This window comes from Chelonoidis abingdonii, chromosome 5 (genome assembly GCF_003597395.2).
Source record: "Chelonoidis abingdonii isolate Lonesome George chromosome 5, CheloAbing_2.0, whole genome shotgun sequence".
NCBI lineage: Eukaryota > Metazoa > Chordata > Testudines > Testudinidae > Chelonoidis > Chelonoidis abingdonii.
The window spans coordinates 68,749,825-68,771,507 of NC_133773.1; the positions used below are offsets into that span (position 1 = coordinate 68,749,825).

General features: G+C 38.3%; 1 protein-coding gene across 2 annotated transcripts in view; it reads right to left on the reverse strand.

Annotated features, from left to right (window-relative positions):
* MARCHF1 (membrane associated ring-CH-type finger 1) overlaps nt 1–21,683 on the reverse strand; it is a 247,434-nt gene that overhangs the window by 79,390 nt on the left and 146,361 nt on the right. For both annotated transcript variants that reach the window (XM_032802951.2, XM_075066354.1), the window contains exon 3: nt 14,099–14,149. In XM_032802951.2, coding sequence (XP_032658842.1) covers nt 14,099–14,149 — 51 coding nt within the window. The remainder of the gene's footprint in view (nt 1–14,098; nt 14,150–21,683) is intronic.

Genomic DNA, 21,683 nt, shown 5'->3' on the forward strand with positions numbered 1-21,683 from the left:
ACACAATTTGACTTAGATGTGCGAGTACATGTTGCCAACTTGCATGACTTCAATTGAGTGATAAATTATTGTTTATAAACTGTTGGTAGGCATTTTAATTACATACAGTCTGTACAGCAGCAAGCATAGTATTTTTTCAAACACATACACACTTCATTCGAACAGCAGTTTAAAACAGGTCAAATCTAACCAAGAATAAATTGAAAAATGCATTATTCTATACTGGTAGGCCCTTGAAGTTGAAGCATATCCAATGAAATTTTATTCAGAAGTTCAAAAGTCAGGCAGAGACTTAGGAAAACAAATGCTGTTGTCATACACATTGTAGAATATACTATTTACAATAAGCTCACAAACAGCCACTGTGTGTTCTGAACAAATTCAAATATTTACACCTGATAGGAAAACAAACAGCAATAATTTTGAATGCTGCTGCATCAAATTTTAACTACATATGCTTTATTAATGTTTGCAAGAACAGTCTATTTTTCTAAGAATGTGTTTGTCAGCATTGGAGTTTTAGAGTTTTAATGGTTTAATATGAGCTATGCTACAAGTCTGCCCCACACTTTTTGATATTACCTGTTCTGTTTATCAGCAGGAGTTATCATTTAGGTGACTAAGATAATATTTACTCTAATATATTTTAATGTTGGTTTTGTAAACATAATGTTAACTGAAGACACCTTTTGAAGCATAATGACATTTTAAGATTTATACATTTTTGGTTTTGTTTTTTTTAAGAAGCCATAAACAGTTATCACGTAGGTATAGGATATGCTCACTCTCTTACACATCTGAATAAATAAGGGCCTTATTATACCTCAGATTTATGCATTATCCCCATCGGACTCAACTGAGAGTTATGTTTAAAAAAAGATGGAACATAGCCCTTTGAAAAGTCACAGTAATTCAGAAGAGAATACCCATTCAAAGGATTAGTGCAAAATTTGGAAAGGCCTATTAAGAATCACAGAGAAGGGCCAATTACCAGTTACATGCTGCCACTATACCAGGGTATGTGGGATTAAATATTTATAATCTTAAACCTCAATCCTACAACTGATAGTGAGCAAACATAGCAGGCCAACCTGTCAACTGCAGGATGTGACTATAGATACTGAATTGTTTTTTTTAAGAACACTCCCAGCTCTGTGAAAAATACATGTTCTTTTTTAAAACCTAAGTCAGCAGTGGTTATTTGCATAAACAGACTGCTCAGCGCAACAAAAATAAGTCTATTCACAGAACGGCAGGGTGGAAACTTGCTGCTTTATATAACTTTATCACACCACAGTGGTGGGAAAACTCCCCCTGACTAAAATGTGAAGTAAAGGAGGGGAAGGGCATAGCTCCATCCCATAATACATTAGGTAACCCAGTTAACACTGTCACAACCACTTTATTACAATTAGACATTCTGATTGCGTGTACCGTGCATTCTCGGATAGCTACACTGTTAAGGAAGTGTGTTGTTTGCAGCTACAGAAAAGCTACATTATGCATAGCATCTTGCGTTTTGCTTTTATGGTGTAAATCAGCCACTTATATTGTGATAAGGCACGCTTAATATTTGCACCTCAGAGTGCTATATAGAGGGTAAACTATGAATTTGAAAACCCAGGTGGAACAATCTTCAGCTTTGATTGAAAGAGTGAAATAGCTTTCCATATGTCTAACTTAGGATGGGTAGAATAGACTGTAAACTATGAAAAAAAAATCTTCCATCAGTGAAGTCTGCTTGTACCATTTTTTTAAACCCTTAGACAGAAAGCAGTATGTAAATGAGAATATAGTGAATCTTTATAAATATTCCTCTAAAACAATATCTAGGACAGATGCTTCAAAATACCAAATCATGCGTGGTCAGTAATTTGGCATTTTTAAAGTAGTCATTTAGCAGGTATGTCTTTGACATGCCAGTGCCCCTTTTGTTGTTGTTTATAATATCATGAGAAGAGACAAAATTGATAAATATTTGGTGACAAAAATATTAGATAAGGTGAGATTAAAGGTACACCAAAAATCAGTTCCATCTTTCAGTCTCTGTCCATTGAGTGTTACTGTTCTCCACATTCTAAACCAGGCAATGAGTATTACCACACTTCATCTTTCTCCCTCCCTCCAGCTATAACTCAACTGAGTTTTATATGACAGACCCTGTGCCAGACTCCCAAAGAAAGAGTATTCTGCTGCCTGTTCTGGGCTTTTGAAAAGTAACGGAGCCAAGAAAATCAGACAATTTACTTTGAGTCTGAATTTCTTTTAATTGGAAAATAAGGACAACCTTCCATCAGGAAATTTTTAAGACTTTCTGCATATAGCTTCCATCACTAACTAAGGGGCACTTGAATCATAGTGAACATGCAGAAAGATAATTACAATGCGTTAGAAGCATTTCTCCCAGGAAGCATTTTAGTACAACCAGTCAGTCTCACAAATACATACATAAACATATCCTCAGAGGGTTATATTTCAAAGACAAGATTTGTTCCAGATAACCACAATGGAAAGAAATGAATCCACCAGATCTTTTTCATATCATCATATCCCTTAAATAATTCAGATGTTTAGAGAAACGACACAGGCAGTGAAGAGAAATATACTCTCCTGTGGTAAAAGACTAGATATTTTATTTATTTAGATTTAAATAAAGGCACGTAAAAGACTGTCTATCCCAGGAACTATCCGACTTTCCCAAAAGTTAAAAATACTGTCCCAATTCCTCCCCACCACCGCCTAATTAAAAGGCTAGCACATTTGCCTACACACATACAAGTACCAGGCAGAAAAAAAAATATAAATCAAATCAGGATATCTCCACCCCTCATAGTCCCAATTATTTTCTATTTTCTAATTCTTAAGTATTGGTAATATGGTAGTACCTGGGGGCCATAATCGGGACTCCACTGTGCTTGGCACTGTACACATGACAAAAAGACAGTCCCTGCCCCTAACAGTTTACAGTCAATTATTGCAAAGCTCTGGGAAAAGCACACTCATTGCTAGCAAAGCAGGTCTAACTAACCCTTCCTTCCTCCTCACTCCTAACCCAACAAGCACCACACATCCACATGTAAAAACAAGCACACTTTTGGTCTTGCCTTATAAAGAGGATTCAAAAGACAACACAGTAAAACAGATTTCCCCCTCCCGCCCTTTAAAGTGTGCTCTTACTACAGAAACTAAGGAACATATCTTGACGGACAATTAAATCAGTGTAAGGGGTGAAGAGTTACAGTAGTTGCCCATGCTTCCTAACTGCGGCATCCACAAAAGGCTTAATACAAGTGCTGTGTCTTCATTAATTAACAAAAGACTAATGAAATCCTGGGCCCACTGAAGTCAATAGCAAAAACTCCCATCATCTTTCATGGGGCCAAGATTTCTCCTCATGTCCTTTCTATGAAGAGAAAGCTAACAGAGATCAAGCTGCAAAATACTAGGGTTTACTCAATCATCTACACTGAAGTAAAACTACTGCTTTGCCTTGTGGGCACTTGGATTTCACAGCGAGACAGTTTTTTCATGTTAGCTCTCTCACAGAAAAGGACACACTATTTGTACTAGTGAAAACTTACCCTATGTGAAAGATGACAATTTTCTGAAAAATCCTGGACAAACCTTATTGAATTAAGTTTAATCTCTTTGGGATCCATTGTATTAAATATGCAATTGTTTATGTATTATTGGATGCAAATTTTATTGAAGGGGGTGTGTGCTAATGTAATTCCTTTGGTTATCAACTCTTTCAAGCTTCATTCTGGGGAGGGGGCCCATTGTCTGGCTGATTACCTGTTCGTGGTCTCTTCAAAGATCCAAGCAGGATTATCTAAAGGCCAGCAGAGAAAGAAAGGACATTGGGATAAACAACCTGAGTTTAAACTGACTCTTTACCTCTTCCCTGGATCCAGGAAACAGAGAGGACCTCCAGTCTACAGAGGGTCCCAATGCTTAAGGAAGGATTGGAAGGACTCTGGTCAACTGCAGTCCCATAGGATTGGGTTCTTGTTCAGCACAAAGGGGTGTGATGAACTTTAAACCACAGGAAAACCCCTGGTTGTGGGCTGAACGACTACTCCTGCTGGAGTTGGGGGGTGATCTCTGGTAAGCTATCACATGTATAGGTTCTTTAATTGTTTGAAAATATATTCTCTGTAGTGCTTTTACCTTAAGAATAAAATAGGCTTGCTTAGACGGAGTTGTATGGTAACTTACATCTGTGGGCAATTATACTGTTTTTAGTCTCTGAAGAGAAGGCAAAATAAGCCTGTTTAGATAATCTGTATTTTACTAGGAACAACACAGTGAAGGCAGGGAACTGTTCAGCCTGGAACTACAGGCAAGAGAGAGACATGTCTCCATCCAAGAGAGGCAACAGTCACAGTTGCTAGAAGCCTGGACCCGTGAAGGGAAATGCAGATGTAGTTGCCCTCAACTCTGAGGTCCTATAAGGCTATATTTCCAGTAGCAGTTAGAAACTGTTGTGCCATCTGGGTATAATTAGCTTCTGAGTTTGTTTCTTTGCTTCAATGTCTTGATATGCTGCTCAAGTGCTTGGTGTCTGAAGTTCTGTGGAACTAGACTAATGTGCAATTCTTCCTCACCAGTTTGTGTCTACATTTTCAGTTAAACTAATGAAATGAATTTCTATCTCTGCATAAACTGAGTTACGTTCTTAAACTCACCTCCAGAGTCCTAATGACTATTACTACAAACAATGCTAATCTTCTCCCCTCTAATTTTCTGGGTCCTTACATCACATAAATACCTGATTAATTACCTCTGTGATGGAGCATATCTACAGTGTTCTCGACAATGCAGCATAATCTTTCATCAAGAGTCTGCAAAATGAACTAATAGAGTAAGCAATAGTCCAAAACAAAGATATAAATATATGTGATTCTGTGAGAGATAGAGATGAGAGTGAGATAAAGAAGGGTAAAAATGTACAATTATTTAAAATGAAACTAGCTACTGCCATATTAAAAAAAATAAAGTTGACCTTTTGTGTAAGTAACATGGACAGAAAAGCTATCAGAAAAGACCTTATCAAATATGTTGCAGTGAAGGACACCACAGGGCAAAGTGTAACAATGAAATTTGACTAGAGCCTAAAAATTCTTGACTAATGCTTTGTTAAAGTGGTGAAAATTCTTTTGCACGTTGTCACACTAAAATTTTCAACATATTTTTCATTATTTTACATCCCTGAAATTCTACTTTCCTATGAAATCTGTTGAAATCACTGTTTTAACATAAAAACACGCAAAAATATGAATTTTGAAATGTCTTCAAGGCAAAATCCCCAACACTCAAAGTTGGCCACTTTTCTTTGAAAAATATCCTTTAATCCTGAAAATGAGTCCATTTTCATTCATAATGGTACCAGGTTAAACAAGTCACATAACTGGGCAAATACTTAGTGAAATTATGAAAAGTTTCATATTCAAAATAAAATGTTCATAAACTCACTTAAGAATATTTTCCCTTTTTCTCTCCTCTCAAATATTTCATTAAATTGTAGACTCGATTTTAACCAGAGTAATCTAGTTGGACTCACATGCTATAGACCCTGTGATAGCAATAGATGTGCTTAAAATGAAAAAAAGGCAATATTCCTATAAGTATATCTATTAGATTATGTGCAATCCTTTGCTTGAACTTGGACATTACTTGCAAAGGAAGTCAGATAGCTACAGTTGGTGCCTGCTGTGAATGACCTAATAATTCTTCTCTATTCAGTCATTAAATGTCTGCAAGCTGTAATGAGAGTCAGAGAGAAATACAAGTAGTGCACTGAAACTCATTTCAGTGAGACAAAAGGGGTTGAGCATCTTTATGAACGACTGATTTTCAACGAGTTCCCTTACCTGAGATGACAGATAATGGAAAAATAAAAAAAAACTTTAATTTTAGCCTTTCCTTCTTTATCCATGCAGATGACCAGTGGTAGTGAATATCAGGCAACTCTAACAGTGCAGAAAAAAATCTAGAGTACTACTAAGCCTCCTTCAGAAGTGCTACAGAAATTAAACACAATCATTTCACTATTTGGTCATGGTTAAAAAGACCATCAACCAATTGGAATAGTCCTCGTCTACATTTGTGGCAGCGTGTAGGGTACACGTACACCACAGTGAAAAGCAGGCTGCAACCACACTGCGGTGTGTAACTACACATGACAGTTAAAGACTCTGGTGGGGGAGAGGGAGGAGGTGGCAGGGAAAGCAGGGTGCTTGTTCCCAGCAGCATGAGGAAAGTACCCAGAGGTGGGTCTAATTTTCCCCTGAGAGTGGCTGTGCAGGGGAAGAGCAACTCCTGTTCCTCCCCAGCGTGGCAGGGACTAGCAGTTAGGAGCCTCTAGGCTGGAGCGCTCTCAGCAGCACAGGGGAGGTCAGACCCACCAGCACCTCCAGAAACCTCCTGCAGCTGCAGGAAGCTCCAGAGGTGCTGCCTTCAGAACCCATCCATGAAGGTAGCACATAAGTGAGTGTGGCAATCCAGCGACCTCCCAACAACAGCTTTATGACCTCTCCACAACCCCCTTTTGGGTCAGGACAAGGGATGCAAAACACTAAAAATGGTTAACTGGTAAACATTAGTCTTACCGGTTAACCTACCCTGACTGTTAACCCCCAGGCACATGGGCCAGCCGGCCAGAACAGCCACAGGCCACGTGGGCTAGCCGAAGCATCCCCAGCCTCTCTCCCTTTAATTGGTTAACCAATTAAACAACACAATTTTAATCGTTTAAACGGTTAATTTTTTTATGGATATTTATATCCCTAGTCAAGACCCGTCATGGTTCCAACACCCTGAAATTTTGGATGTGAACACGTGAAAATGTGAACTTGACTACTTTTCAAATCCTATGGCCAAGAAATTGACCAGAATGGACATTACATTTGATAGAGGGAGTACCTAGGAATGGACTGCCACTGGAGCTACTGCTGAAAGGAACTTCTCCAGAAACCCAAACAGACAAGGCAGACAAGAAGGGAGCCCTTGAGGGCTAAGGCTCTAAGGAAAGAGCCAGGTAACCTTGTTATGGTGTATGAGGCTGATCTCAGGAAGAGACGACTATTCTTGCACAGACTTTGCAATAAGAGATGTCAATAAGTGGGAGAATCTTTTATAAGACGACTCAATTACAGGAACCATCCCAGCCGAAGATAGTTTCCTAAGATTCCTTGAGAAGCATGGCAGGATAAAACTTGGTCCGAAAGGAGAAGGGCACTAGAAGATAGGCCAAATCTATTACAGTTGCAGCAAGTGAACTAACATGCCCAATGGATTTTCCCTGAAATGAACCACAATTGAAAACAGGCATCAAGACTGCAAACCTACAGACTGAAACTGGAGGATTACGGCAGACAGACAACATTAGTTCCATGCATAGATTATCCTCTACTTGATTTTTAATAAATCTTTTGTAAAAATCAGACCCTCCCCCATTGTTTGCCCTAATGCTTAAGTGTTTGAGGTCAAAATGTTAGTGCCAACTGTTACACATTCATGATTCATTTTTGTCAGAAAGGATAACAAACAACAATCATGAAGAGTATGAAATGTGGGTGACCATATGAAATGGAAATATTAATGATGAGCTGCCTTCTAAGCCTAGGATAATATTTCTTCCTCTCCGGACTGAGTGCACCAAGTGATGTGAAGATTACTTCACAAGCTCCATGGCTACATCCAGAGCACTCCTTGGCAGATTTACAAAAATCAGTATGGAAAGAAATAGATGGATGAGGAAAATGGTTAGGAGAAAATAAAAATGGCTTTTTCCTCTCCAATTCCCTCCCTCAAACCCAAAATACAATTTTCATCTTTGAAACACAATGAGGTATTTCCATAAGTTTGATTAAAAATACTGTAATAAAAAGATTACATATCTATCTCTCGATCTAATGATAGTACTTACTAGCCTGGGCTGGGAAGTGCCAAAATAAAATGCTGGGACTTGGCTCCTAAATGGATAAAAGACAAGCTGCTCTTCTCAATGACCTCAGATAGAGTTCCACCAGTGTTTCTCTCCTGAAGTCTAGCCAGCATTGCACACATCATCATTCCTCAGCTGAACACAAAAAGGTCTTCTACATCTTTCTGTCCCCCCTCAACTGTTTCTTTGTTTAAATCTCAGTGGCTGTGGTTTACTTTGGGGAGACAATAGGAAAAAAAATAACTCCTTGGACTCTCTAGTAAGCCTGCCACAAGGGTGCCTATTGTGGTAAGCAGTTTTGTGCTTGGAACTGGACCTTCATATCGTATGGAGAACAATGAATAGGTGGGAGAAACCAAAATCTGACAGCAACATGAGCTAGATTTGAACAGGGAGCCACAAGGTTAAAGATCCTGCAGTGACTGGTTTAAATGTTGAGGGTTATGCTCTATACTGAAAGATTAGAGACTTTCTTATTTCAAAATGAATGTTCATAATAAGTAGAACAGAGCTTGTAACTTTCACCAGACCTCTCGCTGAAGTTATAAAAGAAGCAGAAAGTTAAACAGTTGGGCCAGATCTACAGTATACATCAGAGTAGCTTTATTCAACTCAGTGGAGCTATCCCAATTTACACTGGCTGAGTATCTGGCCCTTCATTTCATGCCCATAGTGGGCTTTTGTTCCCCATTTCCGATTGTGGGATATTCATGACGTGGAAAACTTACTAATATGAGCAAAGGAGGAAACATTAACGACATTTTGCTATTTGGTATCCTTTTATTAAACAAAATAAATCTCTTTACTCCCTATGCAACACTTATTAAATTGAACCATTTCAGGACTGCTAAATGTCACTCATTGTGCAGAACACTCAGGCATTTGGCAGCCCTTTATGCATCCCCACCAGCTGGAACCTCACACATCTGGCTGGGCTGATAGAGGAGATGTAGTAACTCCTTTTTCGGCTGCCACAGACTATTGTGGTGCCTGCATTTCAGGCATCCTCATTAACTCTCCTTCTGCGAATGCCAGATTAGCACAGAGCTCCAGGGTGGGGAAATGGTGGAAGTGATGCAGCAGCAGCTGCTGCTAATATGAAGGGGAAGGCTACTGGTCCAAGGTGGAGCTGGAATGGAGGTCTGAGTGGAAGGATGTAGAGTCTTAACAGGTGGCAGGCTCGAATGGAAAGTGGAAAAAGTGGGTGAGACTACCTCAGTCCCCTCTTGCACCCAACAACCCTCAGGGTCCACTACTATTTCTGGCCCATAGCAAAAGTCCCACCTAGTACAGCACTGAGCATGTTGTTGGGCAAGCATTTGGGTGAAGTTTTGCCCTGCTGCTGCCCTCTAATTAATCAAATTACTTCATTCACTAGGTCTGTAAATTAGCACCTTTCACCAGCAATAAATCTACATCATTTTCTAAGGTGACCTTTACAGTCAAGTGCATATTACATTTATTGACACTGTTCCCAATAACTATTTTATTATCAACCACTCATAAATTGCCACCTTTGTTGTTTTAATTTACGTATAAACCATGAATTGCCACAAGTACAAAAATCAACTTCTAATGAATAAAAAACTTTTTCCTATATGTTGGTTCAAATACTTCAGTGAGCAAATTCTTATTGGGGATTCATATATAAATAAGCAAAATATGTATATACTCAGCTCATTTTAGAATATTTTCTGTTTATAATCCAACAGGAAATATATATATATATTTTTCGAAGTCCCATAACTCTCTCTGCTTCTGTCCCGTATTCTTTTCAATTAGAATTTGGTGAATTAAAAAAAATATGGAATTGTTACTTTTAAGTACATGATTAACTAAGCTAATTACACATTCTACATGGCTACAGGCCTCACAGTGTATATCTATACTGCATCTGCAAGCAACCCTCCAAGCCTGAGTCTACATGCTAGCAGGCTCATGCTAGCACTCTAAAAACAGCTGTGTAAGATGGTGCTTAGACATTATGGCTTGGGCTGTAGCTGAGGCGCTGAAGCCCAAACCCCACCACCCAAACCTGTGCTTCAGAGCCTGAGTGCCAGCCCCAGCTGCAATGTGTCTACACAGCTATTTTTAGAGCATATAATCCAAAATAAGCAGAACATATACATATTTTGCCAAATGCATACTCAATACAATGAAACTAATGTACTACCAAAATGTTGCCTTTAGTTCAACTGAATACACTACCCCTATGATGGAGAGTCAGAGGCTCAACTCAGCATTCCCAGCACAATCACGATTTATTTATTTATTTAACTTTATTTTTCAGTAGATACTTTCAATGTAAAAAAAACAATTCATAGCAACTTCTAGGTAGATGCAGGTTTGAAGAAGTTATTTGATCAGTCCACAGAAAATAAAATATGAATCTGTATTTACTACATCTTTAATACACTGAATCTTAAATAGGGTCTGATTGAAAATCTATTGATGTCAACAAGAATCTTTCCATTGGGCATTGGGTCAGACCCATAGGATATAGGTACCCCCTCCTCTCTCCTCCACCCATTTCTACAGAAATACTACAAACAGAAACCTGTAGAATAAAAGCAACACACTTTGATATTGTATTTCATATCACTAGAAAAAAACTTAATGTCTGGTCCTGCACCAATGAAGTCAGTGGGAACTTTGCAATTGACTTTGATGGGTGCAGAAACATTTTTAATGAGAATAGTCCTGTTTTTTTTAATTTTGCTCTAGGAAAAAAAATATGCTGTAGAACTATGCTGTTCTGGGAATCATTTAAATTAGATCAGGTTTTGTACCACATTATATTAATCTAAAGCCATGTATTTTCTTCTTAAGAAACATTTTCTGGAGCAGAAAATTAATTGGAAACATTGAATCCCCTGTCAAGTATACTCCAGCATATTCCCTATTAGTGGAATATATAGTGTAGCTGGTCAAATGGAATGATATCATGCTACAGATAAGCAGGAGACAGCTTAAGAAAGGGCAATAATTTTGCATTGCAATAGCTAATTTGTAAGCTGTGCACATCATATTTAAAGAGCATCATCCAGAAAAACTGATCTCCACAGAGGTCACTTTAAGAGAAATGTTAGTAGCTGATATGTTCTGCCTTAACACACACTGAATATATTTCTACAGTCCCTTACTGATTATTTATGAACCGCTGATGCTGTGGTTTTGTCATAATTTAAAAGTAATTCACGTACTTTGACATTGTTAGAAAAACAGACAACTATGTATTGTAAATAATCATAAATTTAGGTATTATAACTAACCAGGTTCAAAATTAAGGAGGCACTGAGCCACAATCTCTGGATCCTCTCAAAGTCTGGGAGTATTAGGGTTTTGAGTTTAGTTCAGCATGTAGTAGAGTGAAGTCTGAATCAAAACTTTCGCAAAAGTTCAAGAGTCTTTGCATCTAGGGAATCAGTTTGGGCCCATCTATAATGACACTATTAATATTCACACACATAACATTATGTTTGCATAATATTAAGAATTTGTCAAAAATTAAAAAGTGAGGAATTCAGAGTTAGGACCAAACATGCCTAATTGTAATCTCACTGCCAGAACTAAGGGTATCTGTTATTTAGTTCAGTCTCCTGTCATGAGAGGTACCTGAGCTCATTCTTCTTATTAATTATTATTAATACTTTGCACTTCTATAGCCCCTTTCATCTGAGGATCTCAAAGCATTTTACAAGCATTAATTAAGCCTCTCAGAACCCTTTCTACAATTCAACACCGGTCCTTTTCTTTTAGCCAATGGTATGAGATAAAGGCATGACAGACTAAGTTAATACTTAGAGTTTGAGGCTCAGTTTTGAATTTCCTGGCTTTTGTTGGTTGGTATCTCACAACATTCAAGTTATTAAACCAATGGTTTTCATCTGTAATTTTTTGTCTTATATGAGACCTTAAAACATAACAAAAAGGTGCCATGGAAGCAGATGAGAAGAGATACAAAATATTATACTGTTCTTTGAGCTGATACCTTGTCATAAACAGATAGCTAAGGGTTAATGTTTCTTTTACCTGTAAAGGGTTAACAAAGGGAACCAAATACCTGACCAGAGGATCAATCAGGAAACAAGATTTTTCAAATCTCAAGGGAGGGAAGTTTTGGGTGTGTGTCTTTTGTCTCGTCTGTGTTGCTCTCTAGTCTCTGAGGGGATCACTCTATCTCCAGGCTTTCTAATCTTGTATTTCCAAGTTGTGAGTACAAAGGTAGAAAGACAATAGGCTTATATTGTTTTTTTTGTATTTATATGTGTGTAGTTTGCTGGAATGTTTTAAATTGTAATTTCTTGTGGATAAGGCTGTTTATTCATTGTTTTTTCTTTTAATCCAATAACCCTGTATATTGTCACTTTGATACAGAGACCATTTTATGTCTTTTCTTTCTTTCTATAAAGCTTTTGTTTTAAGACCTGTTGGATTTTTCCTAGTTGGGGCTCAAGGGGATTGAGTCTGCAGCTCACAGGGAATTGGTGGGGAAGAAGACAGGGGAAAAGAGAAATCTTTTGGTTGGATTACAAGACTTGCATATTTCAGGGACTACTGAATGAGGTGAGAGAAAACCTGATTCTGGCTGGTCTGGTTGTACAAGAACTGCAAGAGGGTGACTTCCAGGGTTCATCAAGGAGGACAGTATACGAGGAGGACATAGGGAGGGATGCTCCCCTTTGTTGTGGAGCTCGGGATCTGAGTCTTTGGGGTTCCCCCAGGAAAGGTTGGGAGCCCGGAGTGAGCCAGGGCACTGAAATGCTGGCTGGTGGCAGCGCTATCAGATCTAAGCTGGTAATTAAGCTTGGAGGTTTCATGCTAGCATCTCATTTTCTGAACTCTAAGGTTCAGATCTGAGTAGGAAGCTATGACATACCTACATACATAATTTGGACAGAGTGATGGTGTATTTATTAATACTTTAAAGGGTAGATCCAGATTTTGATCTCAGTTACATCAATGTAAATCACGAAGAAATCTGATTACATCAGTTGAGTTCCCTCAGCTTTATATCAGCATAAATTATATCAAATGTAAATCCAATATTTAATAGACAATTCTAGTTCCTTCCGATGGACACACAGACAGGTAAATATGCATTTTGCTACTGGCACTATACAAATTTTGATATTGTATAATGTGTACCCAATACACTGTTATGGCTCCCACCGGGTAAGTACAGATATTGATAATTATACATTGTAATGTAACATACTAATTACTTTATTCTTTCCTGTAAATCTTAATTAAACTCACTAAAAGAGGAATTAGACATCATAGAGTCATTACAAAAAATCCTGAAAGAAACAAGAGACTATATCATACTATACACTACAGTGGTTTTATCAAAGCCATAGGTTCTGTTATACAAGAGCAGAAAACCTTTTTAGCCTTTGAACTGCTGTCATGTAACTTAAAAATTACTAGAGTGAGCATTTTCAAATCAAATGTTGCTATGGGGATAAAACCTTTTATTGCAGGGTCCAGCGCACCGCATATTTTTGTTAGAGAAGGACTGAAGACAGTATTCAGATCTGGGGTTTGAAATTAGATTATGGCTAGTATTTGGATTTGTCTTCTATCATGCCAAAACCTTTGGAACTGCTCTCGTGAGATTTCAGTTTTTAACTCTGTTTTCTGCCATTTTGGACTTGACATTTCAGCCACATTTGAACCAAAACCATAAGAGTTGCTTAAATCCATGGATCCAAGTCTGAAACAGACACACTCTTACTGCCCCCAAGAAACTGAAAGAGATCTGAGATTCTACCACTGGCCCATTTCTGGTGTAAATTTCCTAGTTGTGAATCCCTGTAGATGGGAATCCTATAGCAAAGGCTGATACAATCATAACTGCAACATATTGAACACTATGGTGCCATCATTCTAGAACTGAGTAAGAAATAATTCCGCCTTAGACCAAAGATGACAGCATATTTCCCAAAGGTATTATACGGAGTGTGGAAAAAAGATTGTTATGTATTTTAACATGTTTTACATTGCAATGAAAGCGTGGCAGCCTGGTGAATACAAAGAAAATGTCAGAAGAAGGATATCTGGGTAGTGGAATAAAGTACTGCTTTACACTTAAGTTGCTGTGACTTGGAATTCTATATAAAAATAAATAAGTTAACATATTCCACTTACCTTTGAAATGTTACTTGATCGACTTGTAGAGCGCCCTGGGGATTTGTCATTCTGGAAAACAAAATTGGATGAATTACTGAATTAGGTGTAACCCAGACTCTATGAGCTCAGACTGAGAAGAAACTGAACTCTTTAATTTTGACTGTGAACATACTGAGTTCTGTGCATACACTTGTGTGTTAGTCCACACACTGTATATTCTCCAGCAGCTCAGCAACTGGTTGTCAAAATTGGTCATACTGTGCATGCTAATAAAAACTGACCATAAAATAGAGTGGAGAAATTAATTTGAATTCTGAATTGCTGTTCAGTCTGGTCTCTTTGTTTGTTTTTCCATGAATATTTGAGTGCAGAGGTTTGAATATGCATTAATGTTGGGAAGTGCTTGGTGTGAACACCCCTATCCACTTGTAAACAAAGATAAGTTGTGCACAGATATAGGCATTCAATATTCCCACTGATCTCTGTTTATGAAATTTCAATCATCCGTTTACGGAGAAGAAGTGGCAACAACATGTAGCTTAAGTGACCAATCACACACTGTGAACAACAAATGATGACTCGTCAGAGACAGTCACAGTAAATAGCTCACAAATACTATATATGCTTAAATATAATAGCATAAAGTGTTTGTTGAATGATTACTAATAAATCAAATTGGATTTGCAGACAATTCACAGAAAAAGGGCTGCATTGGTTCAATTAACTGTTCAGCAATAATACTTCTGCCACTCTTGTATCAGCTTAACTTAGTCTGATAAAAGATGCCTTCTCAAATCTGGATCTCCTTTTTCTAAGAATTTTATTTTGAAGCCCAGAGCTCATCCATTCACTGCACCTACTATTTTACTGTTGTATGTTAGAGACAGTAATGTTTTTATGAAGTTAATACAAAATCAATATTGCTGTTGCAGTTACAATTCATGCATCACCTTAATAAAAAGTTTGGGAACCGCTGAGATAACAGATGTTCCTTTAGCTCAAGTGATTTAGTCAGGGCTGGCACTTCAATTTAGGAGACCGAGGCAGTTGCCTAGGGCACCAGGATTTGGGAGGGCAGCAGACTGCTCTGGTGGACCTCCCGCAGGCATGCCTGTGGAGGGTCCGCTGGTCCCGCGGCTCCGGTGGAGCATCCAGAGGCATGCCTGCGGCAGGTCCACTGGAGCCACGGGACCAGCAGACCGTCCGCAGGGACGCCTGCGGGAGGTCCACCACAGCCGCGGGGCTGGCGAGCCGGCCCTGCGCCTAGGGCGCCAAAAACCCTGGCACTGCTTCTGGATTTAGTTTTGTGTTTTTAGCACTTAAGGTCCCGGATTCAATCCCCACTGCACTGACAATTCCCCGCTGTTGGGCAGGAAGGTCTCTGTACAGGCTCATAATTTCCTGCATGCCATTTAGAGATTTAAGTGGGGTACTCTGAATGTAGCCCAGAGAGTCCATAATACATTTGGCATGATATAAAACTGATGCTTGAGACTGTATATTTTTAAAATATTTTTTCCCTAGAGTAAAAACTATGAAAACCTACATGAATAGTGCCTGGTCCAAATTCAGATCTTCTGGGAAGTAATAACAACCAAAATCAATCCTGTTTATTATCAGTATCACACCAGCATTTGAATCCATTATCTGGGGTAATAAGAAAAGCATAGATTATGACCTCCATAAAATATGGTTTTTTTCCCACATTATATTTTTCAGGTTATATTTTCTACACTATTTTAAAAATATACAGTCTCAAACATCAGTTTTATATCCATGCTAAATGTATTATAGACTCTCTGGGCCTACATTCAAGGTACCCCACATAAACCTCTAAATGGCATGCAGGAAATTATGGGCCTGTACAGATACCTTCCTCCCTGACAGTGGGGAACTGTCAGTGCAGGGGGATTGAATCCGGGACCATAAGTGCTAAACACACAAAACTAAAATCACTTGAGCTAAAGGAGCATCTGTTATCTCAGTGGTTCCCAAACTTTTTATTAAGTTGATGCACCAACTGTATTTGGACCCACAAGCTGTAACTGCAACAGCAATATTGATTTTGTATCAACTTCACAAAAACATTACTGTCTCCAATGTATAACAGTGAAATAGTAGGTGCAGTGAAACCAAAATCAGTAACTAATTAAAAACACAAAAGAAAAGACCCTCCCGCTAAATTATGTGCTTCCATACTGCTAGCACTGTACATAATTAAGACGATGATGACCTCAAGTGGCTTTGCAAAACCTTTCAATTCTTGAGGCAATTTTGGAGAGGCAAAGTCTGAAATAATTTTCAACAAGAAACTTGTTGCATTGTTTGGTCTTAATTGCTGTCAGCATAGAAAAGCTGTTTTTCATGCAGGTAGATGGAGCAAAATGGTAAAAGCTTTTTTCTGACAATGCAGGGCACTCACATTTAATCCCCAGACAAAGTTTCCAATGACTGGGAAGGAAATCTCATCTTCAGAAAAGTAATGCATGAAAATTAAATGAACTCATTCTTTTCTTTGCTCTCCAGAGAATGCAGATTTTCTGAGTTTACTGTAAATTGGGCCCCCAATCCAGTCAGATTCCAATTTGGGGAAGTAACATGAATATTTTTGGTGAAGTACTGATAAGTGTGTTTTGTTTGATGCTGTCAAACATGTTGTCAGTGCCACTGAGGTATTCTGAAAGAAGTGGAGACGTCAGTTACATCATTCTCAATTAGAATTTAACAAATGTGAAGTTTTCTCTGGAAAACTTTCAATTTGTCTTCTAAAAATAGAATATTGGTATTACTACCCAGCAAAGATAAATTAAGAGCATACAATGCATTAAAGATATCCGCAAGATCTGGCCATCCAAGCACCATTTCTGAAGCAATCTGCCAAATCAGAGTTAACTCCCGACAGAAACGACAGCAGTTTGTTTCTAAGTTTTAGAACACATTCCAAAACTTTTCCATGAGACAACCAGCACATTTGTGAATGAAGCCGGCAGTATCATCAGTTGTGCCCATCTCAGAACACAAACAGCAAGTAAACATGAATTCAAGTGTCTTGCTCTGACAAAGTTTACTATTGTAATGGCACTATTAAGAACTTCATGCTATTCTGCATCCATTTGTTTTGTTTCCAGTGCTTCACGGTGGATAATGCAATTCACTGCGTTAGCATTCAGTACAACTTCTTTAGTGTGTTTCATAGTGGCAGCTACGTCTGTACAAATGCCCACACAGTTTTTCCTATTTATATTGTTGGTGATTATAAATTCATTTAGTGGTTAAAAATTTTCCTCCCTTATTGCATGACTTGGAATTTTTCTGAATGAAAGCATTCTTTTTTCCATTAAAGTCCCTCTCTCACACAAACCACACAAATGCTGCTACTTGGCTTTTTTGAGCCATGTTAGTTGACTCATCCAACTGTAGTGTGCATGTATACCTAGCCTTAATTTCTCAAAGACCTGTGTTTTGATATCAGAAGCTGTATCTTAAATTCTTCTGTGTACAGTGTTGTCAGGCAGCGGGATACTTTCCAGTTTTTAGGCAGCTTCAATACCCATCATGACTTCACAGATCAATAGCTACTTGAAGCAGAAGTTGTTTTCCAATCATGCGAGACGTTTTATTTTTCATTATCCTCGATGATCTGAGACAGGATGCCCCCAATGGTGCTTCTGAAACTGTTGCACCTTTACATAAGCAAATTTGTTGTTGCATTTTTTTCTTGCTGTTTATCCATATAAAGCAATTTACCAGTTTATCAACTAAATAAGGATATCTGGTGTTCAGATGCTGCCGCAATTTCGATGGCTACATGGATTCATTTGTTAATACCTCAGAACAAGCCAGGAACTGTGGTTTTTTACTTTTCTCTGGGACCCACAGATCTAAAATCAAATTTTCAAGAATTCTCATCATACCTCTTGATCACAGATTTTGGCACTTTCATTCTTTGTTCACTGTTTGTTCCACTGGATTGTTTACTTGAAGCATGTATACATCTCAAGACAGGGATCTATTTTTAACTGTACTTATCACTGTTGATTCTTTACTCTGGGAGAGAGCCTTTAAAGCAGATACATTGCTTGCTAGGAGCTGTCATACAGTCCTGAGGCATGACTAGGCACAGGAGCTAAACAGTGCTGAGATATGATAATGAGCAAGAGCAGTAGTGAAGACAATCCTAAAAAGCCTAGCAGCCCCAGACTTTTCTGCTTTTGCACACCCATGTTTATGTTCAGCATAAACACTTCACCTTGACATTCATTTGTATTAGATTTTATATTTTTCCTTTTTTCACAACATGTAAGCTTTTACTATAATATACATTGAGGCTTGTCTATAACTATGGCCACTGCTGCTGTTTCTAATGTAAATATCAGACATATTCTACAATGTCACAAGTGTTATGCTGATGAGACCGTTGTTAATGATATTATATGAGAGTTCCTTTGATTCTTCAACAGCTTTGAAAAGTTTCATAGGAGATAGCCACAGATAACCAGCCATATTATTAATGCTCATAATTTAATTTCTGATGCCAATGTTATATAATTACTCTGAAGTGAAAATTGGAAACTGACACACTACATGAAAAAGTGTTGAGCTCTACTCTGATGATTGAATAACAGCTGACCTTGAACACTTTGGTATGCTTAGGTATTCTTAGAAACCAATTAAAATGAAAATATGTAAATTTAGAACCAGGAAGCAAATCACTGTGCTGTTTACGGAAAACTAGTCTGTGTTATATTGAGAATTGCTGTCACCTCCCAGCACTCACTTAAATAAATCCTGAAATATTGCGACTCATCTAGAATCTTTCTGCAGTCCACTGGTTCATCAGGACCCATCATTTGGTGACCATTGTATTATCTGGCAGCAGTAGTAGGCTCTGTCTCTTTCCTGTGGACCAGCCATAAGATGGGGACGCAAGACACACTGAAATAATAGGTTACTTTCACAAGTTCTGTAAGCCCTAAAATTCAGATTTATGCACTCACACAGCATATCCACATTCAAGCTGAGTATTTATATTTTGAACTACTAGGTCTGCTAGCACAACTAGCATTCTGGGGTTCTGCAAAAACTTATGCACCAGCAAATTACAGACTCTGTTTAAAGATCTGGCAGTAGAACTTCATACTTCTTTCATGTGAGTCGCTTCTAAGGTGCATCACAGCAAGGCTCCCTCTTGCAAATCTTACAAAAGTCAGTACCACTCCATTTCCCCTAAGAAGACGAAGATTCCCATGCCTGAAATCTCCTGTAATCCACTCCTTGAAAACCACCAACTCAACCACTAAATCATCCATCCTTGAAAACTCCAGGTATACCTTACTGCTGCATGCGTGAAGAGAAAAAAAGAGAAGAGAAGAGAGACTTTGTGGTAACATGAGCAAACCAGTTATTTCAAAGAAACATCCAGTTATCCAGAAGAACACCTGTCATAAACAGATGGTTAAGGGTTAATGCCTCTTTTACCTGTAAAGGGTTAAAAAGTTCACCTAGCCTAGCTAACACCTGACCAGAGGGACCAATGGGGGAACAAGATGTTTCAAAAGGAAGGAGGGAAGTTTTTCCTTTGTTTAGAGTTTCAGTTTCAGCCGGAGTGAAAAAGATCAAGGAACCAGCCTCTTATCAGAGTAGTAAGTTTTAGAAAGGAATAAATAGGTTTATGTTTATTTCTTTGTAACCTGTCTTATGCCATTAGAGGTAGAATCAAACTGGGTATTTGGGTATTTTTTTGTGTAACTAAATTTGTGCCCAGGGGAACATCCTCTGTGTTTTGAATCTGTTGTCTGTGAGAGTAGCTGGTATGCTAAATCTCTCCCAGAGGGTTTTCTTTTACCTTTCTTTTCTTTAACTAAAAGACTTTTTCTTAATATCTGACTGATTTTTCCCTGTTTTTAGATCCAAAGGGACTGGATCTGGACTCACCAGGGATTGGTGGGGGAAAGGAGAGGTGATGGTTAATTTCTCCTTGTTTTAAGATCCAAGGGGTTTGAATCTGTGTTCACCAGGGAATTGGTGAAGTCCCTCAAAACTACCCAGGGAAAAAAGTAGTGCTTGAGGGATGGTGGCAGCGATACCAGATCTAAGCTGGTAATTAAGCTTAGAAGTGTCCATGCAGGTCCCCACATCTGTACCCTCAAGTTCAGAGTGGGGAAGGAACCTTGACAACACGAAAATAAAATTAAATAGAATAAAAGTTAAGATGGTTGAGATTATGTAGATTAAAGGTATAGTTCCTAACTCAAGTCCACATTAAACTAGGTGGTGTCTGCTTATAGGGAGAGCATAATAACAGAGCTGCAATGAAGTTATGATTATAGAAATCTGCCCTTAAATAACTCCTAGTGTAACATCATATATAATTTTGAAGCTGAATTTCAAAATCAATGTTTTAGTTCCTTGAAATACGTTTTCTTGTTGATGAACTTATTCCCTTTCATGAAAGAGTAACTTTTGCTGAAAAACAGCCTGTGTTTTTCTGCACATCTGATATCATTTTACATTTAAAAGCTATTGTAAAAGAAACAACCATATGTTCAAGCATCAATTTTTATTCTTATTTTCATATATCAGGAAAGTTTATCATCATGTTCTTCCTAATATGTCTCTTGCAATAAAAACCAGCATTAATACTTGACAATTTTATAAGACTTCATAGCATGAATTAGTTAATGTCTGTAAAGTGCTTTAAAAGGTGTAAACTTGTTTGCTCTCTTTTTAAAAAATTCAAAACAAAAGGCTTTTAAAGCATATTATATCGATTACAAAATCACAACACTGAAGAGACCTACAATAAAAAGTTCCATACAGCAGCATTTAAAATATTTTATTATTCTATAACACCAGTGGTAAATTCTACTGAATTCCTTGTAGTGGTAATTTAAAAGGAAGCATTTACACTGATATTTTATATAGTAAGCCAGTCAACAGGTTTTAAGGAAACTGTGACCCTATGTTTCTGTCTGGAGTTCCACTCCTTCAATTCCATTCTAGACCCTTTCCAATCCAGTTTCTTCCACTTTGCACTCCAGCTCTCACTAAAGTCTCTAATGACTTCTTCCCAGCTATAGTTGAGAACCAGTACACTATCCTCCTCGAGCTCTTAACCACCTTTGACACCACTGACCGTGCTCCTCCTCTTGAAATTCTTGTCCTCCCATGGCTTCAGTCCTCTCCGGATTCTCTAATTGCTTCTTCCTCCTTCAGAGGATTCCCTTATGCCCCTTCCAGCTTTCTGTTGGGGCTCCCTAGGGCTCTGTCCTTGGTATCTCTCTTCTTTCTGTACATATTATCACTGGGTAATCTCATCCACAAAGACAAATTCAACTACCATTTCTATGCATACAAATCACAGCTCTCCCTACTCTAGATGTCTCCTTCTGTCCAAACTGAAATCTCAGCCTGTGTCTCTGACATCTTCTCATAGATGTCCAGTCATCAGCTCAAATTCAGCATAGCTAATCAAGAGCTCTTAATCCTTCCCCACAAACCTACCGCTTTTCTCTACCACTTGGGATAACACCACCATTCTACCTGTCACTCAGGCCCATACCTTGGGTATAATCTTTGACTTTGAACTCTCTCTGGGTCTCAC